Source organism: Myotis lucifugus, unplaced genomic scaffold (genome assembly GCF_000147115.1).
Source record: "Myotis lucifugus unplaced genomic scaffold, Myoluc2.0 scaffold_10, whole genome shotgun sequence".
In the NCBI taxonomy this organism is placed as follows: Eukaryota; Metazoa; Chordata; class Mammalia; order Chiroptera; family Vespertilionidae; genus Myotis; species Myotis lucifugus.
Window position 1 is genome coordinate 7449968 of NW_005871058.1, and position 25380 is coordinate 7475347.

At 43.2% G+C, this 25380-nt stretch overlaps 1 protein-coding gene across 1 annotated transcript in view; it reads right to left on the reverse strand.

Annotated features, from left to right (window-relative positions):
- Positions 1-25380, reverse strand: part of ANO2 (anoctamin 2) — a 290309-nt gene that overhangs the window by 186945 nt on the left and 77984 nt on the right. The window contains exons 6-10 of the mRNA XM_023749823.1: positions 23435-23586; positions 20533-20587; positions 17403-17454; positions 6705-6760; positions 5492-5533 (exon numbers count right to left, since the gene is read on the reverse strand). Of these exons, the coding sequence (XP_023605591.1) occupies positions 5492-5533; positions 6705-6760; positions 17403-17454; positions 20533-20587; positions 23435-23586 (357 nt within the window). The remainder of the gene's footprint in view (positions 1-5491; positions 5534-6704; positions 6761-17402; positions 17455-20532; positions 20588-23434; positions 23587-25380) is intronic.

The following is a 25380-nucleotide window of genomic DNA, read 5'->3' on the forward strand; positions in this document are numbered from 1 at the left end:
GACTATGCTCATTCTAGGCAGGTGCCACCTACTAATCTTACTGTTACTTTTACATCTTCTTCTCCCCCTCATCTTGGGCATTTCTACTGCCCTGGGCTTTTATTCACTCTCCCCAGTGCAAACTCTGGACTCACCAGCACCTGGTTGTCACAGTGACATCATTTGTGGCCCAAAGGGAGGCCAGCCTGCATCAGGAAATGCAGGCAAATCCTCCCTTGAGGGCTGAGGCACATCACTACCTGCCTCAAGGGCTCTGCCCTCTAGAGCAAATTCCTCTCCAAGTCACCTGTCCAGCCAAAACCTGAGTCTGAGAACACTTACCTGTCACCGCCCTGGAGGGACCAACTAAAAATACTCCAAAAAGTCAAGTTGGCTCAGGCCCAAACTGAGAGCCAAGCTCACAGGCCTTATCCCTTGTTGGATCCCAGACCTGCTATCAGAAACCTCCAGAAAGTCCCTTTATCAGTGTGGTACCCTCTAAGCCAGAGGTCCTCAAACTTTTTAAACAGGGGGCCAGTTCACTGTCCCTCAGACATTCCACACATGCACACTGCGGGCCCGGGACGAGTCGGCTGCTAAGCAGGATAGGCAGTGGTGGCAAAAACACCCGGCGAGCCAGATAAATGTTTTCGGCGGGCCGCATGTGGCCCGCGGGCCATAGTTTGAGGACCCCCGCTCTAAGCACAGAGCTATATCCATAGTTTATGGATATAGATGAGGATGAACCAAGAGAGCTGTTTGAGTTCCATGCAAATAGGCTAGATGGACACAGAGGAGCAGATTATTAGGCAGCCCCTGCAGAAGAGTTAGAGCTACAGAGCAGCAAATCGGGGGCCTGGACACCCATGTGGCTCACCCAAGCCAGTTCATACATCTTACAGGAGAGGTAGGGAGAGGGTGGAGAATGTTGTCGGCAAACTGTGGCTTGGCAAACCGCGGCTCCGCGAGCCACATGCGGCTCTTGGCCCCTTGAGTGTGGCTCTTCCACAAAATACCGACTTCTGCGCATGGGCCACGAAGTTTCAATAGCACTGGACGTGCGTGCCCGCACGTGGTATTTTTTGGAACAGCCACACTCAAGGGGCCAAAGAGCCGCATGTGGCTCGTGAGCACGGTTTGCAAACCAGGGCATAGACCCTTCCCTACCTCCACAAACATTTAATCACACATAATTAGAGACCAAGTGGGCAATGCTAAATCCCAGGTTCCAGGGTCCCAGTCAGGGTGAAGGGTGGCATGCTTTGGGGTCTCTGCCCATGGGGATTAGAGTAGTGTGAGGAAAGTTCAGAAGGACAACCACAGTAAGTTGAGATAATCCCTTTAAACTTGCATAGTCTTGAATTTCCTAATGAAGCTTTTGGCAAATTCGCTTCCTCTCTTAGAGCTCCAGCATGTCCTCTACACCCATTGGCCAAGACTGAAAGCAGATCAGGGAAGATCTGCAGCTCCTTCTTAGTGGACAGTGCCTTATTTCAGGGGCCCTGGGTGAAATTCCAGGCATGTCCATCTGACCCCAAACCTTTAAGGCAGGAAATAACAGCTCCCCTAGAGGCCACTCCATCTGATTGATCACACCATACAAGTGGCCCACAGGCTCCCTAGGGATTACATTTGACAGTGGATCAGTTGGTTTAAGTATTTCTTGAGACTGTAAAGGAACCCAACTGTTAAAACCATTCACAATGCCAGAGCACAGCAAGATGTTTGAAACTTGTGGCCTCCTCTCAGGCCACAAGCTCCTCAGAGAGCAGCCTGCATCTGCAACAAGAAGAAAGATGCCAGCTGTGGCCAACTGAGAGGCATGCATGGGACAGGGTGGACCTAAATGGGAGAGAATGGAATTCTATACCTGGATCCTACAATGACGTGTTTGAATTTTTTGGCAAGTCACTTCAACTATCTAGGTCTTTTCCTTTAATAGTACAATGAGAGCTGTGCAGAATTGGAAAATTAATCCTCAAGTGAAACTAAGAAATGAAGTGAAAACAAGAAAAGTAACGTTTTTTATCAAAAAGACAGACTGACTCTCTTTATACACCTTTTAGTGAATCACTTTATAACTGTCCACTAGAGAAAACAATCATTACCAAAAGCCGGAAAATCCAGGACCAAGGGTTTAAAATCATTCCAGTGCTGTGCTTTGGGTTCCCCCTGTAAGTGGGTGGGAGCCACCAGGAGCTAGTGGGGTCAGACAGCCCTCAGAAGATGCTAATGGTCACTTCAATGGGATGCTTAAGAAAATCAGGCAGGTCTGGCTAATGTGGAATTAGGTAGTTGCTAGTGGCCAGGGGCAACCATCCACACCCATACTGCTCCCTCTTCCTGCTGTCCTGCTTTCTAGAAAGGTGGGAAGACCCTGTGCTCCAGAGGGAGGAGTCTCTTTTTAATTATCCTCCAGGATTAGAGAGAGAGCCCTCCAGGTGCTAGCTGTGGCTGAGTCTATGGAGATTGCACAACTGCTTGAGGCCAGCTGGAATGGAAGGAGTTTGTATTCTCAGGGGCCTCTGGGCTTGCCTGGAATCTGCCTACAGAAATCCTGGGCCTCAGGGAGATCATGGGAATAAGGACAAATTGCAGGGAAGAGTGAAGGAGAACATCCAGCTACTGGCAGGATGGGCATTTTGAGATGCCCTTGCAAGTTATCCTCAGAGAGGCCATCCCACATTGCAACTTCCAACACTTCCCCACGTCCTCCAGCACCAAATTCAAGGGTTCTCCCTTGCCCTCAACCAAAATCCTCCTGCAGCCCTCTCAATGGAAAATAGACAATTACAATGTAATAAAAACAAATAAATGTACTGCACATATTCAAGGGGTTGGCTTTTTCCTCTTTAGATTACCTTTAGGCACCACCATAAACCACTGAAACTACAGGCAGGAACCCAGAATCATGGTCAGATTTCCCCTCACCATGTAAAAGAAGCTGTGTCCACCCAGCTACAGGGCTCTGGCTGAAATTTTGACACTGAGGTTTTAGTCCTGACTTGACAAATGTTTTTGGACATTGGAACCAGTTTCCTCACCTTGCTGGGTATGTTTCCCAACCCAAACGGACAGAAAAAAGCTTCACTCTCACTCATGGTTTCTCTTTTCCCCCAAAACATGTACTTCCCTAACATGACCCTTTGTTTCCCAGAGGAAAACAAAGACACCAGGACTTGCCAGCAAACCCAAGGGAAAGCCACAAGAACAAAGCCTATTGTCTTTCAAAGACACTGGTCCACCTTCGCTGAGCATTCTTTTAATGTAAACTTTGGGAATTATGCACCAGGATGCCTCTCCATCCTGGCGGGTTTCTCCCTGCCTCCCAGATTCTACCCAATGGACCAGTTGGGTTATGCACTAGGAATAATTCTATTGGCCTAAGAAAAACTTTTCCTGGGAGGAAAATGTTTTGTTAAAAGGTTTTGTTGTTAATAATAATATATCATTGCAAAGACAAATGTACATATATTTTGGATAGTCTATAATTTGCTTCTCTCTGCCTCTGTACAGATAAGAGAGGGCTGGCTGATTTCTCCCATGAATTGCTGTGTGATCCTAATCTGGAATCTATACTAGTAAAAGGGTAATATGCTAATTAGACCAGACATCTTCTAGATGTCCTCCCAGACAAAGCCACAGTGACGGGGGCCGAGGCAGAGGAGATTAGGGATGATCAAGCCGGCAGAAGAGGGCAGTTAGGGGCGATCCAGGCTGGCAGGGGAGGGCAGGTAGGGGCGATCAGGCCAGCAGGGGAGGGCAGTTAGGGGGCAATCAGACTGGCAGGGGAGGGCAGTTAGGGGGCAATCAGGCCAACAGGGGAGGGCAGTTAGGGGGTGATCAGGCCGGCAGGGAAGCAGTTAGGGGGTGATCAGGCCAGCAGGGGAGCGGTTAAGGGCATCAGGCCAACAGGCAGAGTGGGTAGGGGCGATGAGGCAGGCAGGCAAGTGAGCGGTTAGGAGTCAGTGGTCCCGGATTGTGAGAGGGCAGTCGGACATCCCCCGAGGGGTCTCGGATTGGAGAGGGTGCAGTCCAGGCTGAAGGACCCCCACCCCCCTGTGCATGAATTTCATGCACCAGGCCTCTAGTGTTCCTATAAAGTGCTCTACCTATACAAACTGGGTCACCACCCACCCAGCAGGAGGTTTCCTAGGTGGACATCAGTAGTGATCACTCTTTAAAGGGGAGGAATGTGAAATTAGAGAGTGGGAGGACAAAAAAATGATTGGGGTGAGCGAGGTGAGATGTGGGGCGAAATGCTTCCTCCTTTTCCTTTAAATCTGATCCGGGACTTTTCAGGAAATTAAACACCGAGACTATTAGCATCAGATAGAAAACAGATGAGGTTAAGACATCGAAATACTAGAGCAGATTCCCTGGGCAGGCAGAGAAGGGACATGTGTAAGCAATCACAGCAGTATTTCTGGAAAAGACCTTTTATGTTTTTAATACTTAACACTTCATAACAGGGACTAATAGGCAGGATAAAAAGAAGGCTGCTCTAAATGCAACTTGGGGGATGAATGATTTTCCAGACAACATTGTGGTGGGGGTAACTTCTTGGGCTTCAATTCTTCACCCCTACTGCCCACCCTCCTCTGCTCACCAGAGTTGCTGAAGGCTGGGGAAAACTGTGTGGGAGGATGGCATTGGTGGGGAGGGCGGTTTGACAGTCAGATGGGGCATTTCATTCATGGGCTAGTTAAGGAGGCTGGGTGATCCTTAGCCCGCCAAGCCATGGCAGGGAAGGGGGCACACCCACATGCCCAGAGTATCGACAAGCAGAAGAAATGGGATCTAAGTGAGTGGCTGGGGAGAGAATTGTCCAGTCAGGAGCTGTGACTGGCATAGGAGAGATCCTTCCAAAGGGAAGTTTTCCCTCCCCTAACTAATTATATTAAAAATAACCTCTAATTCCTAGCTGCTGGAATACACAGCGTGAATGAGCATCCCTTTCCCTCAGATTTCTTATCTGAAATTTGGGAATGGCTATATCCCACTTATCTGCCTAGAGGATAAGAAGGAGAACTTAAAGATGACCCCCAAAAAAGATAATGGCATGGAAAATAATAATTTTTTAGTAGGATTCAAGAGTCAGAGGTGTCCCAAGCCCTGTTTCTGTTTACTATGGCAGTGTTGTCGCAGGTAAAGTGCAAAGTCTTTCTCTGCATCCGTTTCCCCATCTATAAATTAAAGAATTTGGACTTCCAGTGTTTCTCAGTTAAGGCCTTCTTGTCATAAGGAAATGGGATAATGCTTTTGTGTGAGAGGGTTAGCCTAGCTGGCCCATCAGGCACTTCATACCAGCAGAACCCCCATACACACAATCATGCCAATGACCAGAAATGGCCCTCACATTTCCAAGTGGCTAGAGGGCAGGGAGCAGTGGAAGGACTGCTGAAAAATATATAAGCAGATAAATCAAACATTTAGGACACTTCTATCTAGTTCCACACCCATCCATGGTCTTTCATGCTCAAGCATTCAGTGCAGCATAAAGCCAGCTTACCTTTCTGTCATTCATGTCATCCCCTGGACTATCATATTCACCCTGTAGGAGGGAAAGAAGTGCTAGATAAAGCCCATGGAACTGTTAATAACAGAGAAAATACTTTCTTTTTATTTTTTACTATCATCCTATTTTTTTCATTCTCATTTGAGGAAGGTCAAAAACATGATATGGTAAGGAACTAATGTTCCTTCCACTTTCTTAAATCATCAACCTTTGCAATATTTCCTATGGACAACTTCTCAGACAGATACTCCCCTCAGATGCTCCAGAGGTCAGCCTGTGCCTCCTCATAGCAGGTGCAATGGCACAGCTTGTGTCTGCAAATGGGCATATCACATGAAATCACCCAGTACCATGTTCTGCTCACCCCCGCCCATAACTGACTGAACCTAACCTCATATATGCCCATCATAAAGATGTCAGTAAGAAGAAGACTGTCATCTGGGAAATTCCTTCAGGCATTCAGGGATCCCCACCTCGGCAAGACACTGTGACAGGTGCTAAAGAAGTCACCAACCAAATGAATAGTGCAGCCGTGGGGGCATTTCATCCATGGGCCAGTTAAGTTCTTCATGAGTCAACTTGAAGAATGTCATTGCATTGCATTATGGGATGTTTATAACATCACTTCCAGTCAAGTAAAGCTTTGATTACAATCTGTTTTATTTACTTAACCCAACAATAGTATAAATAATTTTGAGATATTTTCTTCAAAAATGTTAAAATAAAATAAAAATATGACACTTAGTATATATTTGCATATTAAGGATGAGGAATTTCACATCCACACAAAACTATCATATACAAACATCACTTTCAATTATTTAAGGACCTGATGGTCTAGGTTGTGTATTATCCAAGCCATAGGCTTTCCTTCCACTGCCATCCACCCACTTCCAACATCTCCTCCCTTTGACCACTTGCAGGCCATCTCTGCCTTCTCACACTTTCCCCAAAAACAAAGGCAGGGAGTGTAGGGAAAGCTCAAATAAAACCAGTTCATTCTGCCTTTGGGAAAATAACTGGACAGACAACTGGCAAAAATCAAACTGGGGCTTATGGTCAGTCATGAGCTGCCCAGAATCAGCCAAAGTATTTTAATGTCATGATTCATTCCTGCCTCGCCTCGCATATATCCGCCCACTGCGTCGCCTGTGGTTTTCAAGTTTTTTAGGCCTGCAGGGAGTGTGCCGACAGAAATGGTACTTACATCATGAAGAGGGTAGGCTGCCTCATAGATATTGTTTGCTATCAGAAAGTTAATACCTATGGAAGAAAGGAAGATGAAAATAATAACTCTAGGGCAGGAGTTTCTTTTGACACATATTAAGCCCTAACCCACCTCTCAGCTGAGAGTCACTGCACCCTCCTCTGTGGCCTCCCAATCTACATGCGTTTTTATCAAGCTTTAGTTCTTAGTGTAAGAGCAATATTTTTTCATTTCCCAAATACAAAGTTATGTTTTGATATCAGACAGGCTCTCTCAAACTTCACATGCTTCCTGTCCTCACGTATTCAGATCCCTCCAGTCCAATAACTCTCCTCCTCCACCGTCCCCTCCATGCCCACCGTCAGTTGAGAATATCTATGTTCAATGATAGCATAGGGATGACTATATAAATTACTGTAATTATGATCAATAAAAATATGTCCCGTAGCACTTTATCTGAACTCACTCTGTTCCTGCACAGAGTGGTGGTTATTCCTGTCCATGGCAGATCTGTGGACCATGAGCTGCCTCAGGTAGGGGCATGCAGGGCAGTAGTTCTCAAAGTATGATCAGGGGAACCCTGGGAGTCCCCATGGCATTTTCAGTGAGTTCATAAGGTCAAAACTATTTTTTATAATAGTACTAAGGTATTATTTTCTTTTTCATCCCTATTCTCTCATGAGTATACAGTGCAGTTTTGTGACATGTGATGACATCATCCCATGACAGCTGATGGAATGTATGTTTGCATGTTCGTGTGCTTTAAAAGTTTTTCAGTTTTAACTTTTAATGCAATAAATATTAATCAATATAACCCACCTAAACAAAAGCCCTTTGGGCACTCTCAATGATTTAAAAGTATAAAGGGTCTCTGAGACCAAAAAGTTTGAAAAGCCACACAAGGCATTCATTTTTTAATCTCAACACCACCAGCCGATAGCAAGCCTATGAAATATATGTTCAGTGAATCAATGGCCTCTGTCCCTTTAGCTCTAATATGCTCATAACAGAGAACCTTGTGCTCAGCATTGAGGCATGGTTATTGTTTCGTTCATGATTTTATTCAGTGGCTATGAAGTGGTCTACATGTTCTGCCTGACTCAGATGCGAGGGATTATTCTCACCAATTCCAGCACCGAGGATCCTGCCATGCTGGGAGGCACACTTAATCATGGGGCGTGTGGGGAGTCTCTGCTACACAGTGATTTCCCTCGTCTCAAATGCACTTTCTGCCCTGAATCATTCTTTCCAAAGAGATTATAGATAGGAGTGAGATGAGGAGAAAATTGGTTTTGGAGGGAAACACATATGTTATCTCAACTCTTAAGTAATCTGCATTTTCAGGGCTCTGAATAAAGGACAGATTTGGATGACAAATCTAAATAACAGTTACTCATTAAAATTCATGATTTTTCACCTCCCATTTCTACCCAATGTCCCACCTACAGGCCCAGAAATCGCAGAGGCTCTTAAACAATCCTCTCTCCTCTGTCAGCCTCCCCTTCCTCAAATCTTGTGCCTATTCACTCAGTTCTAGGATACTGGATGCCAGAAAGACCAGCCATGGGCCCAATGGGAAGAGGCCACAGGGGGCAATCAGCAGAAGTGGCCATTTTCCAATGAGTTGAGAGCTGTGTTTGGTGCAGCGGCATTACCAAAGGACCAGTCCTTTACTGATTTTGAGTTTCCTCCTTGGCATGAACATAAAACATCAGAAATAACTCTGGGGAGTAGGGGGATCAGAGGGTGGGTAAAGGGAGTGCGGGTTGGGGGAGGGGTGCCCCAAGGCTCAATGAGCTGCAGATTTGTCCTACTTGCAAGACTACAATTTCACTCTGAGCATCATTAATCAGTTCAAGAGCCATAACCACAGCAATGTGAAGCCACCCTACAATAATCAAGGGGAGGAGTCCCACGTCAGGAGGGGGTGGGGTAGTTCAAAGCTACACAAGGGCTGTCAACATGGATAGAGGCTGAAGCATCACAGGCGGGTAGGTCTTCAACTAGACCACACCCCACGCACTACCCCACCCAATCTCTCCTCCCTTCTCCCTGTCTACCCCCTGCCCCACACCCCATGGTTGCCATGGCAGCAGTATACACCCTGAAGACAGTCTCAAAACTGCATGGGGAAAGTTAAACAGGTGTTGAACTCTTCTGCTAATTCTCAGCTTTGCTGAGCACAGTAGCTGAGTGTCTGAGAGAATTAGGATGACAACCTGAACTCCTGGGTCCTACTGCCAGATCCTCAGAAAGATTTCAAATCATTGGAGGTCTAAAGCTGTGCACCCCACCCCCATCTCAAATAAAGTTTCCTTTCCAATGCATGCCTAAAGCAGGCAGCTTGCTTCACTTGTGGAATTTTGTGTGCGCAAAATTGTTTTGTGTCCCTCAAAGGTCTACAAGGTACCTGAAATCAGAGAGCACTCCCCTTTCACCTTTGCCTCTTATTTATAGCACCGAGTTCCCTGCTGGGAACACAGAAAGAATAATGGTTGTTACAAATAACCACCCTATGGCTAAACTTATCTCAGTGACTTTCCATTTATCACAGGCACCCACCTTCCTCACTATTTCAGTTTTCTTTGGCAATCTACGCTGATGAAGAAACTTTAAACTCCAATTCATTAGTCCACTTCCTAAGAGAGGAAGCCCAACAAATGGTTCTTTGCCTTGGAGCCAATATGATTCATGTGATCCTAACCCAGATAACCAGAGCCCCCACATGCAGTCATGGAATGTGTCTCTGTCTCCCAGGGCTACAGACCTCCTCTTTTTCAGATGGTGTCCTATGGGCAATCCCAATCACTGGCTGCTGAGCAGAGGGAGGGAATAGGACATAAAAGAAAGAGGAATGGGGGGCACTGTGCATCCACAACTTCACCCAAGAATGGGAATTGTTTTGGCCTCTTGGGTCACCCACAGACTTCAGAAACCAAGATTCTACCCCCAAACAAGCATGAAAATTGGTCTGGAAGAAGAAGAAAATAATCAAACATTTTTTTAAAAAAGAGTCTCTGCTTTGAAAATTGAAATTCTCATTTTTTTTTTCCTTTCTTCTCAGCAAAAATGGGTTAATTGGTTCCATCCATGTGGCCATAATGGCAAAGCTTTCTTCTTCAGGATCACGTCTATAGTCCTTCCTCTCTGTTCTAGACCCAGGGAGAGAGATGCCCAACCTCTTTTCCCATTACTCCCAGACATGGGGCCTGGGAGAGGGAGAAAGCATGGAGGGTGTTCGCTCTACCCACAGAGAAGAGCAGTGTCTCGGCTCCAAGTACAGCTCACTACGGACACCCTCCCTAATCTCTAAGTCCCATCAAATCACCAGGTACTTCATACCTATTGCTGTTAGAACTGTAACTCCCAAAGGACAAGGTTTGTGCTTCCTCTTTGCTCAGCACGAACCACAGCTCTGCACAGCCTGATCCAGCCAGATAGGTCCTCTGTATCCACAGGGTCAGGACCAAGGGACAGAACAGAGCAGGCTTGGGCCCAAGACTGGTACCTGAAAACACACACTCATAACACAAACCTGAGGCCTAGCATTTAGCTTCCGAAACATCTCTGGTTTCCTGGACACAAAGGATCAATCAAAACACTGTTTATGGTCTGCCTCCCAAAGAGTCTTATTAAATCTGCAAGTGGCTCTGGGTGACAGGGACTAAGCTCTAGTCCTTCCAGGCCAAACTCAAAGGAAACTGCTCCATCAGGACAGGTTCTTAGAGGAACGGTGCTGAACTCCTGAAAATCCATTTGGTTTTGATCCCCCCAGAACAGGGCCCAATCCACCCGGCATGCTGCTTTCATCCCTGCACTCCAGCCGGACGTAAATCTAAACCAGAGCCCCCAGACGGTGCACTGAGCAGAGACTATATTTACCCATCACCAAATTGTCTTGACATGTGTTTAATTACTTAAATGCCTTTAATCCAAAGTCTTTTCTTCTAACAAAATATAAACCAGTTCAGCTGCATGAATGATAAACCAGATGTTTACAGCACACAACATGGTCTGGCTTCAGTCAAAATAATTAAGACATCGTCTCCTGAGTGGGGAGGGGAGATGCCCAAAGCATATTCGTGTAAATGCTCTGACACCAAAGTGCCTATGAAAATGTAGCTCCATCAATCTGCAATTCTCTGTCCATGAAAAGGCAACAATGACTTCCACATGAAGGAACAGGACAGGTGTCCTTCCTCTGACGTGATCACGGGGGTTTGGGTTTCTTTCCATGGTCAAGTGTACTTTAAAGGCTTTCCATGATGGGGTAAACCCCCAGACCCTAAAAGCTGGCCTTATGTAATGATTAAGGAGGCATCATGGGGTTGGGCCAAGTCTGTGATGGCTCACATGCTACTGCCACCATGCAAAACCAAAACTCACAAATATATTTAGTCTCTGAACATCATGTGTGCATTGGTCCATAATCCTTCCCTTCCAGGGGTAAATAAGAGAGAGATTCCCTATCCACACCTTTGTAAATGGCCTCTCTATTACTATTCCCAACCTAAATTTTCCTGATTTGAGTGTGTCATTTGTTTCTGATTCTCTGGAGTGGCTCCCATCATGTCGTTTTATTATTTGCTTTCTTTGTATGTATCTCTCTTGCCAGACAACCACGTGGCTTATTTCCTCTTGTCCTCAAATGTTAATTCAAAAGTAAGCCCGCCCCATAAAGGCAGGGATTGGTGTCTGTTGTGTTTGTTTGATTCCCTACTCTATTCCCTTAGTTCTAGAATCTGAATGACACATAGTAGGTACTCAATAAAAAAATTTTTTGAATGAATAAATTAATCTAACATTGGGCAGACCTCAGCTTCCACCTTTCTGGGAAAACTTTCCCAATAACTGTATTCATTTATTAATTGATTAAAGAGCTATGAAGACAAGCTAAGGAACCTAAGTTCTAAATCTGGCTCTGAATCTCTAACCAAGGTAATCCCTCTATGGTGAAATGAGTTAACATCTGTTGAACCTATTTTGCATGGTAGTGTACAGGAAATAATGAGAGTAAAAGTGTTTTGAAAGCATACAGCTACACATGTGCAAAGGGTCCTTATTATTTGGTCCTTATATATTGGTTACAATTATACCTTATTTGTACAGACACCTCTTATCTGGTTATCTCAGCTCCCACAACAGAGAGCTCAGAAAAAAAAGTATCTAGAGCTCATAAACCTGTTCCCTAATGTTATGTTAATGTACTTTAACCACAGCAGAATCCTTCAGACCCTCCTTCACTCTCTCTTTACCTAAAATTCTAACCAGCTTGTTTTTCTGTCTCCCAAACAGAAAAGCAAAACTGAAATAACAAAACTCAGAAGGGAAGCTAACCTGGGTCAAAAATTCAAGAAATCAAAGAGTGTGGAGCAAGCAACCTTTGAAGAAACATTAAAAAATAAAAAAGAAGTATGTTCTTAGTAATGCTCCTGAATCATCCAGAAAGGGTTACTATGTATTTATACAGGGAATATATGCTGACCTATCCTATATAATAAAAGCCTAATATGCAAACTGACCGAATGTCGGAACAATCAGTCGCTATGACATCCACTGACCACTAGGGGGCAGATGCTCAATGCAGGAGCTGCCCCCAGCCCACAGGCCCCAGGCCAGCCAAGGTGGGTGCCAGCACGAGCCCCCCATCACTCCGCCAGTCGCCCCACAGATCAGCCCTGATCGCTGGCCAGACCTAGGGAACCTACCCGGCACAAATTTTGTGCACTGGGCCTCTAGTTATACATAAGAAAAGAGAGACTAGTATGAGAGATTTAGAAATTTTTCTATACAAAAAGATGTTGCTGAGAACATCAAGAACTAAACCACTAACCATATTCCCCTTTCACTTTGGCTCAAGGTCAAATTTGCAGCCCAACTGCAGAACCTAGAGGGCCTTATGGTTTAAATATTTGTAGTCTATTTTTTTCTCCTAGTTTTGACATTCCATTTTAATTTGTGCTTTTCCTGTTTCTTATTGTTTAATTTATTATTTATATTATGCTGTTTTATTGTTTTTCTTGTAAGCCACCTCAGAAATTTTATGGAACAGAACAGGAAAATAAATAATTCAATACATACAACTTGTATACAGCTTAATGCTTTGCAAAAGCAGTCATTCAAAATAATGCAGTTTCCACAAAGAAAAGAAGTAATAATACTAAAAAAAGAGAGAGTATTTCTGAATTATTATTACCTTTAGTACTTTTTTCCATCTTCTAATTCTAATCTTTATTATCTTTCCCATCTTTTAATTTCCACTGTAATCTGGTATAGTAGAAAAGGGAATAAGGCTTTGTACATTAGTCACAGAAGTAATGACTTCATAAAAGTTAATGCCAAGGGTGAAGGATCAACAAAATACCTTGGACAACAGTTCTAAGTACTGTCCTCCTTTTTTTCTTCTTTGTATGAAGTAATCATCCTCTGGAGGGTCTAAGTCAATTCTATGCCATTTGTGCTTCTCTTCCCAACCAGAGAAAAGATCAATAAAACAAAATTCACCCCATGGCTCAAAGGCCCATATTATCTTGAGGCCTCACCCTGTTAACATATTTTTCATTCTTCCTAATCTTCTAAGTAAGATTGTTTAAGTTGACCAAGGAGTTTAGAAAAGACTTGATTTTCCTAAGCAGAAGTCAAACAAGGTGAAAACTGGCCTTCAGGGTTCTCCATTGCTGGGAAGCAGAGAAGTTCAGTCATATGTCCCTTGTTACAAAGCTAATAAATCACCAGTAGCTACTGTGCAACTGCCAGACTTTACTTATTTGGGGGAAAGGGAGTTAGGATTTAATGTATGAATTTGGGGCAGGGCAACAAATATCAAGTCCATAACAATACGTAACTATTAAGGAGTTTGCATTTTATCTAAGAGAAATGTGGATCTATTTTACTATTTCAAGCAGGCCAGTGATATAATGAAATCTGCCTTTTAAAAACAGGCTACATTTTATAGAATGGGTTAAAATAGACAAAACTGGGGATAAGAAGATGTCTAAGTGGTTGGAAAAGTAATTCAGGTAAAAAATAATACAGCTCATATAGACCAGGATAATGGTTGTGAAGAGAAAAATTGTACCAATTGTAGAGATGTTTGAGAGGTCAGTCAACTCAACAGAACTTAGTTATAATTTCTGGCTTGAGAAATTGAGAGCTAGTGTTTATTGAAATTTGGGTTACATGGGTGGGAACTGTGTTGTCCCCCAAAGGGAAATCTATATGGTCCTTTTGGTTCACACTGTAGTTCAGATTCTTTCAGAACAACTGCATGAAGATATTGAATGTATAGTTGGATATTTAGTTCTGAGAATCTAGATAGAAAATAATTCATCACTAAATTTTCATAATGCCCATGCTTAAAGCACAGAAATCATAATAGGTTTTTAAAATTTACAGTATAGTGAGTTGCTTATTTAAGCCTTACCTTAAAATATATTAAATGACACTAAGGAAGAGACTTTATAATATCTGTTAATCTCTGCTTTTCATTTTTCATCATCTTATAAGTGAAGGAAAACTGAGGCTAATGGACACAATATAGTCTGCCACAATCTAACAGAATTTAGTGGTGATAGAACTTAAACAAACTTCTTCATGATTCTCTCCCAAGATTCTAGCAGAAGTACATTGGCGCCTTAGGATCTCAGGTTCATCATATGTCAAAAGGAGGTAGGCTATTCCTTCCAATTCAAGAGTCTATAAGTTGGCTGCTAGATAACTATTATTTCTATAAGTAACCAACTTTAAAGACCCAAACTAACTCCACTTGCAGTTCATAGAATCCCAAAGGTATGAAAAATAGGGGTGGAGCAAGGACACCCAAGTTCCAGACCCAATTCTGACAGTGACTCAGTGTATGACCCAGTGAACACTTACCCTCTTTGTACCTATTTGTAATTGGAGATGAGAATTACTGAGATTCCTGCTTTCTCTCGGGCTATAAAACTAATACTAGAAAATTTACATTGATACTTAGACACAGATGTGGAAGTAATTGCTTCCTCCTCTATGTTCCCTTTGCACTCTGAACATGTCTCTATTATTGTACCTGCCAGATTATCTCATAACTGTCAGTTTATATGTCTGTCTGCATGGCTAAACTAAGAGCCTCTCGAGGGTAGAAATTAGGTAAAATTCACCTTGGTGTCTCTTAGTTTCTATAACATCATTTGACACATAGCAGGTGCTCAAGAAATGTTTTCTGAATGTTAAAAAAAGAGAAATTTTTGAAAATTACTCAACAACAACAAAATCCTTAAGATGTTTGGCTTTGAGACATAAAAAACAAACAACAAACACAACCAAGACCTCAGATCCTCAAAGGAAAAAATTCAGTGTTAAAGCAGAGGGTCTCTAATGACCTTTCAGCACTCTGGAGACTGTTTCTCAAAATAAACTTTAGTTCTTAGGGACTTCCCAGTTTATGAGACAAACTAACTTATTTAATCTTTACAAAAACCCTTCAAATAGATATATTATCTCCACTGGACATAAAAGGAACTTGAGTTGCAGAGAAGTTAAGTCATTTGTACATGGACACGGGAAATCAGGAACTCGACAGCTACTGCTATGAAACTAGCAGGATAGTTATATTTAATTAATTCATTAAGCCACATTAACGGAGCAGAATTGCAAGGCAGACAGCTAAGTGCATTGGAGCATGAAAGATGATTCAGACACATCTTAAGGAATGTCTTCCATGTCTAAGCCATGGACACAGATAACCTGCAAGAAAGAGATTCCGTTTTATAGGAGTGTTGAAAAAAGGGGGTATTAAAGAGAACTCGTTGGACAATGATGTTTGGTCTGGGGGTGGGCAGGAATGAGATTGGGGGAAGGACATTCATGCAAAGGGAACAACATGAGCAAAAGGAGAGAGACAATAGTCACATTAACAGGAAGAAAAGCACTGGTGAGAGAGGGCAAAGGAGAGAGAGGGAATGAGATAGAAATAGAATATTAGATATATTGATTTTAAGGTTCTGGTGAACATCTCAGTGGAGGTATCAATCAAGCAGTTGGAAATGCTGGGCAGGAACTGGTGGAAGAAACAGGAAATGATAATATACTGTTACAAATCATCTTTACAGAGAGAGAGAGAGAGAGAGAGAGAGAGAGAGAGAGAGAGAAAGGAGGCCAAAGAAACATGGAGACAACATCCAAAATGTGGGAGAAGGGAGAGGAACCAAAGAAAGGGTGGTCCAGCGGTAGAAGCAGAACAACAGCAGGTCAGTAGATCAGCAGCGCCTTCCTGGATATCAACTCTCAGAAGATGGAGGTTCTGTAAAGAAGGCTTGAAAAGATGTAGGAAGTTAAGGAAGATGAAGACTAAGAAAAAGGCCATGAAATGTGGGAAGTAAGAAGTCACCTATGATATCCGAGGGAGCAGTTTCGGTCAAATTAGGGAGGGTGTGAAAGGATAAAAGGGAAATTAATGGGGTTGAGAAGTGAACCGGTCAAGCAGCAAGGATAAATTCAAGAACTTTGATGGAGGCTATGAGAAAATACGAAATACTTCCTAAGATCTCTGGTTGTCTTTATAACCAATTGGCTGCTCAAAATGAGGGCTTCAGTTCATTCCATGGAATTGAACTGGACTAATTAATTACCCGCCCACTCACATCCTTTCCTTATAAGCACCATGCTCCAGACAAGTAACATTACACAGAAGATTTGATTTTTAAAACTTGGAGTGTGATTTGGAATTTTGTAGCAAGATGAGCACATCAAAGCAAACAGAGTCATACATAAGTGTCCCTTGAGAGGGTCTGCCCTATGCTGGATGTGCTATCACTGTACAAAACCTGCTCTGATTCTCTCTTCAGTGCCGTTCCCTTGGTACCGAGGCAGCTATGAGGCCCATGATAACCTCTCCAATAATAGCTATTACTGCTGTCATCACTATTATAATTCCTCAACTTCACTGCATACATTATGCACTAGACTTGCCTCTAAATAACTTTGGACTCTTTTCAATTTGAAGCCGCCTCAAAAACCAAAGACTTGTCACCACAGAGTATATTCTGAAAGAAATTCTCTCAAAGGTTTCAAAAGCCATTCAGATGATGGTAGCACCTTTGGAAAGAGAGTTCAACCTGCAGTGATTTCTGGGGGAAGCACACGTGCTTGTGCATAAGCTCACATTTTTACCCTGGCTATTATGTGTTTCTATGTAATCCATCAGCATCTGGACTGCTCGTCTTATACTACAAGTTCCCAAGTGCTGAGGTTCCTGCTTCAAAGACCAATACCCTCAAATTTAAAAAACAAACCACAAGGCAAACAGATTTAGCCAGATTGGTGACAAGAATGCCAAACTTAGAAGAGGCACACTCAGACTAATGTGTGGCCTTACACAAGTCATTCACCCTCTCTGGGGGTAAGTTTTGTCACGCATAAAGTGAGGGGTTGGACTGAAGGACTTCTAAGATGCCTTTCTTCTGGAATGAAGATCTGGGAGAGGTTATAGCAGTCTGGGGAGCAGCCCCAGCCCTCCAAGAAATGGGGTGCCCCCTCCCCTGCTCCTGGAGGGCAAGGCAGGGTTTCCCAGCCTAAGTGAAAGCAGCCTCCTCCCCTCTGTGTGGGGCATTTGTTTGTCTTGTTCTTTGCTGCCCACCAAGCGAGCTGTTGAAAGGACAGCTCTGGCCCCCTCAGCACCCCGTCAGCATTATGTCTATGGGTGGGGCAAGGGGTCCTTACCCATTGTGTTGTTGGCTCGGGAACACGCTGTGCGCTTCAGGATCTCATGCACCTAAAACGGATGAGAGCAGGGCTGTGAGGGTCTTGACCACGTGCGTCACCACAGTGGGGGGCGGGCGGGGACCCGGCGGCTAGACCTGTTTCCAGGGAGGGGGAAGCCAAGCATGTGCCAAGCTCATGGACTGCTTGTCAAACCCACTCAAACTTGAGTGCTTTGAGGAAACAAAGAATCAACACACACACACACACACACACACACACACACACACGCACACACACGCACACACACACCCTTCGCCCCACCCTGAAAATTTTTTAAGAAAGGCAAGGCTATAAGTTCAGTTATAGGAGGCAAGGAAAACACATCAGGGAGCCCAGACCCATAGCGCCCTCTGGAGGGATCGGGAGGAGGCGCCTGGTGGTGCACAGGATGCCCTGTCTGCCTTGGGGAAGAAAGACCAGGAGGAGGATGTCCTTCCTCTCCACCAGCCCTGATTAGTGCCATGCTGGGGGTCAGCACAGCACAGAGAGGCAGACAAATCCGGTTCTAATCCTGGTTCCTAGCAGAGAGGTCCTGAGCAGCTCCGTGAGGGTTCATTGCCTCCTCTATAGTAGAGCTATGTCACAGCTGCTTTGAGGATCCATTTTCGCGTTTTGTAAACTCGAAAAGGGCCACCTATGTGTTGACCATTAGTACTATTATTCCTGTTTTTCTCCTGAGTCCTCAGCTTGCCTTCCCAATCAAAGCATATCAGACACTTTCTCAAAACTCCATGCCTCTGAGCACATCCTGGACACCCAGCGGGGTGCCTGCTCAGTGACTACTGCATGTCTAAATGGACCAACAAACCCTGGACTAGGGACTTGCAGGGGAGTCTCTCTCATGGGAGATAGGGGTGCTGAGTGTACCCCCAGCAGAGAAAACAGGGACACAGATGGCCAGGGTAAACCTGCTGGCCAATCACTACCCTTCAGTGTGTTCCAAGCCTGTGCCGGGCTATGAAAAGATGCCCAGCAAGGAAGTTTGCTCTGGGATAAATAGCTGGGCTGCTCAGATGCCCACAAAAAAGAGGCACAGAGAAGACATTTATAGATGTGGGTGAGGTCCCCAGGGCAGAGTAGACCCCAAGACAAAAATCAAAATCAAGGTTCTTTCTCTTCTCACAGTGTAGGGTGGACTGGCAAAAGGGCAGGATGGGAAGGAAGAAGTTTCTAGAAGAGATGAATGAAAAATGTGTTATTCCATCACTATTCACACTCCCACATTCCAGCCACAGACCTAGAGGGAGCAGTAAATAAATAACTTCTAGGAGAATGGAGCCCAGGAATGTTTAATTCATTTAAAATACAGTACAGCAATTCAACAGCAATAATAATTAAGAATAGCGTTTATATGGCATTGTATTATTTTACAAGCACTTTGCAATTATCGGGTAATCTCCACAACACCCTGTAATTCCCTCACAGACGTGCAATCCAAGCCTCAGGGAGATTTAAGTGGCTTCTAAGAGCATCAACCAAAAAAATGGGAAGTTTATGGATTTTTCCATAAAAAGATGAAAGAAATCATATGCTTATTTTTTACTTTTTTAAAAAATGGTTTCTTGATTTTTAGAGAGGAAGGAAGAGAAAAGGGAGAAACATCAATGTGAGAAGGGATCAAGCCCATATCCCAAGCATGTGCCCTGATCAGGAATCGAACCAGCAACCATTTGGTGCAGGGGTTGATGCCCAACCAACTGGGCCACACCTGCCAGGGCACATATGTCCATTTTAAACCTTCCTAAGACACTAGGGTAAGGGACCTGAAGTATTTTCTTGCCCATCCTGCAAAGAGTCACGGCCATGTTTTCAGCATGCCTTGGAAATGTGCTGTAGCTTCCTCTGATCACCTCTCTTTTTATCCTTATCACCCTATTGACTTGAAAGTTTTGCTGAGTATCTAACCCTTATTCCTCCTTCTGTCGAAACTTAAGTTCTTTCCTAGGGACCAATGGAAACACACCGCCATCGTTTCCTCTGTGGCGTGAGTACGAGTCCAGCATTCCTTGGGCCCCTCTTTCCCTCCTCTGTTCATAAGCTGAATGTTCTCTAAATGGGTAGAGAATAAACTGATCAGTGAGTAAACCGATCACCCTACAGCTCAGACTAGGGCCACAGGGGCACAGGCCATATGCAGATTTTCACTGGAATCAATCATCCTACAAAATTCAAAAACTTGACTTCACTTTTTTTCATGCAAAAAGACTGTAGAAGAACAGTATAGTCATGAATTTTGGCTTTCTATTGAATGAGTTGGTAATTTTATTCTTGGACAAACTGGTGAGTTCTTACGTTCCCTGTGACAGGAATGCAAGGACTTCCTTGGGGGTGAAAGAAAGAAGCACAGTGTTCCATCCATGAGTTCTCATTTGGACACTAATGATCTGTTTGAATTTTTTTCAACTCATTGCTTCTCAGAGCCTCAGTTTCCTCAACTGTAAAACAAGGGGGCCCCCTGACTACCTGAAAGTCTCCACCAGCTCTGAGAGTCCCTGTTTTTGTGATTCCAAGAAGGGTATAAGTGGAGAGCTCTAATGAGAAAACACTCCTCTTAACCCTGAGTGAGGACAATTTTCTGCTTTTTTATTGAATTTATTCAGGTGATATTGGTTAATAAAATTATATAGATTTCAGGTGTACAATTCTATAACACATCATCTGTATATTGTATTGTGTGTTCACCACCCCAAGTCAATTATCCTTCTATTACCATTTATCCTCCCTTTACCCTCTTATACCTCCCCCATCTCCCTTTCCCTCTCTGGTAATCATCACACTGTTGTGTGTATCTATGAGTTGGGTTTTTTGTTGTTTGGTTGTTTGTTTGTTTTTATTTAACCTCTTCACCTTTTTCACCCAACCCCCTATTTCCCTCCCCTCAGACAACTGTTAGTCCACTCTCTTTTGCTACTGGGATTAGAAAGCATCTGCACATTTCTCTCAGTTGCTAGACAACTCTAAGCAAATGACAATGGGAGGTAGCAGGAAGGGCAAGAGGATGTCCTGCCAAACTGTGTACTTGGTCTTCCCCCACCCTTTCCTGGGCCCACCACACCTGGTTGAGCACCTGGTTAGCCTGTTTACTCACAATTCGACTACGGGTGGCATTGTCAAAGAAGGTGTCCTTATCCTGGATGTTGTACCTGGAGATACCAAGAAAGCAGAAGGTCAACTCATTTTAGTAACCTTGTCCTGAGACCACTTCACCGGGGCCCAGAGCAAACTTTTAAAAAGCACCATAGCAAGATGTGTAAGAGACACACACACTCACACAAACTCACATTTATACTCTTTTTGACCCAGTGATTCTGAAAACTTATCATAGAGATTTATCACAGAGAAAATAAATTTAACAGAAGAAACAAGTTTCATAGATAAAAATGTTCATCACGAAGTTACTTTCAATAAGGTTATGGAGATAAGATGCCAATTCCAAAATCTATATGATAAATTATCATGTAGTCATTGAAAATTATGATTACTAAAACTTTATAAATAGAAAATTTTCATACTATCATTGAAAAATATTATACTATAAAGTTTTAAAAATAAAGGAATGTTAAAAGGATTCCTGTGTGTGGACAAAGAGAGTATAAACACACAAAGCAAAAAGAGTATAGTTTCAGGGTGTTGGAATTATAACTCTTTGTTTTCCAGAGAGTCATTTAATGTTGTCACTATATCATATTAGTTAGATACCAGAGTCCTAATTATGCAAGGCCTGTATCTGTTCTAACCTTCAAATATTGACCTTTCACTCAAAAAATAAAAATCCCAGCTGTGTAGAGTTACTGTGCTTGAGACACTGTGCCAGAGGACACACAGATGCATGAGACATGCTCCCAGCCCCCAGGAGCCCAGACACTGGGGTAGGTATGTTTCCAAACAACTGATGCAAAATAGACATGATAATATGTAGACCATTGCTGTGAGAAGTCTGAGGATGGAGACCATATTCTGGTTGGAAAGATCAGAGAATTCTTCAAGAACATGGTGTTTAGGAACTGGACTTGAAGGATCACAGAAGCTGAATGAATGGGGCTGTGTGGGAGGGGCAGTTCAATGCCAGGGCTGGCATGAAGGAAGGCCCAGGGAAGGGGAAGCACAGAAGAAACACAGAGCACAAAAAGGACAGCAGGCCAGGAGTCAGCATGCCAGGTCCAGGTCAGCCCCTTATGACTGTATAATCTTGGACAGACCCTGCACCTTGATTTCCTCTCTATAATAAAGGGGTACATGTGGATGGCCACCTCACAAGAGGTTGTAATATTGTGATTTATAATAAATACATAGTTTGGTCTTCATCACTGATCCTGGCTCGTAGCTCCCAAAACCTTGGGATTTTCTGCGCAATCAGAGCAATGGGAGCATCTTTTGTCATAAAATTTTGTCTCTGTCCTCAGTTCTTGAAATCACTTCAGAGCCATAAAGGTGAAATGGGAGTTTGTTATTCATAATAAGCCCTTCCTACCACAATGAGGTGACTTTTAGAAAGCACCTTAGAAAGGAGGCTGGTTTCTAAGGGAACCAACATGAATAGAGTGAGAGCTTTCAGTCCCACCACCTAATTTCCTGGGAGGGGTGAGGGGCTAGAGGTTGAATCAGTCATCAAAGATCAATGAGTTAATTAACCATGCTTATATAATGAAGCCTCCATAAAAACCCAAAAGGAAGGGTTTCAGAGAGCTCCCAAGTGGGAAGACCAGAGTTCTCCCACATGCCACCTGGCAGGTTCCAACACAAAGGCAAAAATTCCTTTGTTTGGGATCTCACCATCTGATTGTTGATTTCTATCTTTTGTAATAACCTGGCAATCTAGTGAGTAAACTGTTTTCCTGAGGTCTGTGAGCTTCTCTCGCAAATTAATCGAAACCACAGAGGGGGACATGGGAACCTCTGATTTATAGTTAGTCAGTTAGAAGCACAGGTAACAACCTGAACTTGTAATTGGCATCAGAAGTGGGGTGGGGTCTTGTAGGACTGAGCTGTCAACCTGGGAAATCTGATACTATCTCCAGGTAGATAGTATCAGAATTGGGTTCAATTGTAAGACATCCAGCTAGTGTTGGAAAATTTCTTGGTCGTCTGGAAAAACCCACACACACATTGGAATTGGTGACCAGAATTAATACCAGAACCATTGAGGAGGGAATTCAATGAGGGAACATATGCAAAAGAACAGCATATATGTGTATAGAATCATTATCGAATATGGCAAAGATGGGTAGAATATACTATCCAATAGCCAGCAGAAACACAGCTCCCATAAATAACATCTCCTCAAAAGAGACAGATCCTCATATCTTTTCTGCCTTTCCATGCCCCTTCCTTTCCCTCTCTTGCTTGATTCTCTTATCTTATCAGCAGCAAAAGTCACACAATAGTCTTGTTTTCTCACTAGCTCCTAAAACAGAACAAATGCTGGTCTGTTGCATCTGCCACTTTCCAACCATTTCTTCCCCATCCAAAGTTTTTCCAAATGGCCATCCCTGTGAAGAGCTGTTATTCCCTCACCCAGGGTTGGGTGTGGGGAGCAGGTCTCTGCAGAGTCGATACATTTATGAATAGGCAGCTGAAAATACAGAAATCCAAAAGCTTCATCCACCTTCTCACTGATTTATCACAGAAGTTAAAATCCTATCAGACTGGGAACTGAGCAAAATGGTTTCCCCACAGAATGTAAACAGGTATCTGAGTCCCAAGTTTATAATTGTCTGCTCCCTGATTCTCCATCCATCATGCAAAGTGACTGAAATGTTGGGTTTCCCCCAAAGCCACTGGACAAATATTCAGGATATAAATTCAATGTAAATTCAGGAGTTATTTGTGATAATCTCACTTACAGAAGGAGATGTAGAAAATATTTCACCAGGAGAGTATGCTTCCTCCCCTCTCTCCCAGGCATGGGACATTCTCTCTATGACTGAGTGGTGTTTGATTTTCTTGCCCATCCTCCCTCACATCCCTACCCCTGAAGTTCTATTACTCACAGGTACATTTTCTCCCTGGAGAATGGGTAGGATAGGTTTTTCATCCTGTTGTTACTATGCTCTGGAACTCTGGGCTTCAGGGGTGAGCTCAGCTTCTGCAGAATCTCATTGAACTTCTTTGCAATGCAGCCTTCTGTTTTGATCTCATACATCTATAAAAGGCAAAGTCATAGGTCTGAAAGGAGGCCATAAACAACATTCAGAGAAGAGTGACTTACCAACCAAAGCTGCACAGAGTCCAGATCTCTGGAGGGGACCACTCTGGGGACAGAGGAGACTGGGAGAAACAAGAAGTAGGGTCCTTCCCTTTCCCTGATGGTTTCACAAGGACATAGGCTCTGGACTCCCTCTAATTATTTGTATGAGTAGAGGTGACCAATGTAAAGGAATGAGCGATGAGTCTAAACTTTCTATATGACTTTGTTATAGCACCATCAGAGAAATGGAAAACCTACTATGTGACAGTCACCATCCTAAAGCATTTTATATAAATTAGTTTCAATGCACATAGCAACCCAGTTAGACAGACAATACTAGTCTCATATTATAATGAAAAAATTAAGGCTCAGAAAGGTGAGATGAGTCAGCAAAGGTCACACAGACAGTTGCTGGGTGACAGCTTGGATTTAACTCATGTCAACCTAATCCAAAGTCTACTCCACAACTACACTATGCCCCTACATGATCACATAGCAACACTTTGTTCCTCTTAGGAACTATTTGATAAATGAGTCTGCTCTCAAAGTAGTAAACATCTAATAAGTATCTGCCTTGAGTAAGGCATAGATTAGTGCCAAGATAATCATTAATATTCATAGTCCATATAGCTTTTTATAATGCACAGAATGCTTTCGCATGCATTATAACTTTTGGTCTTTCTAACTTACAGTTATAGTCACTGAGACATAGTGTGATGAATTAATGATGGCCACAATTTTTTTACACAAATTCTCCTTTCAAAGGGTGGCATCTCTGTTCCCACCCTCTTAAGCCTGGATGGGCTCTGTAGCTGCTTGACCAGTGCAGCAGAAGTGACACTATGCCATTTTCATCTTTTAGGAAGATGGGCAACTCTGCCTTGGTCTCTCAAAGCCCTTGGCCACCTGGAGGAAGTCTGCAGAAAGGTGCTGAGAGAACTCAGGAAGGGAAAGAACTAGGCCGAGCTCAGCATCTCGGCTGCCCGCCAAGCATCAGGCATGTGAGGGAAGCCTTATAGGACCCTCCTGTCCAGCTCAACCCCAAGCCAAATACCACCAAGTGACCTCAGTCAACACCACATGGAGCAGAAGAATCCCCCAACCCAGCTCTGCTCAAGTTTCTGACCAAAAACTTATAAGATAGAGTAAAATTAGTATGTTTTAAGTTACTAAGTTCAGGCTAATTTGTCATGCTGCAATAGATAATTAGAACAAGAGCCAACATCCAGATCTTCTGACTTGAAAGCTGGTCTTCTTCTCTCTAGTGATATCCTTAAGTTGCTTAAATCTAGACAGGCAGTAAAACACGTACAGAATACATATAAGATAGACGGAGATAAAAGCCACAAAAGACATGGAAAATGCTTTGAGGGTTCAAAGGAAGGAGACAGCACATCCAGTTGAGAAATCAGAAGAATGTTACATAGAGGGAGTAGTATCTCTATTGGACTTTAACAGAGAGGTAACCCTCTTTTGTTATCATTTTGTTCTTTAATAAAATTATGATAAGTTGGGGGATATAAAGAACCACCCTTATTTAACAACTGAAATATAACCAAAGTTCATTTCTTCTAATAAATTTTCTATGTATTTTGATTTAATTTCTGTTATAAAATTAAAATAGTCATAGTAAACAAACCATAGAAGTATGTTAACTAAATGTTATGTTTCCTTTCTCTTCCAACCCAATCCTCTCCAGAAGCAATCTCTATTAGCAATTTGAGTATGTTTTATTCTGATTCTTTCAGA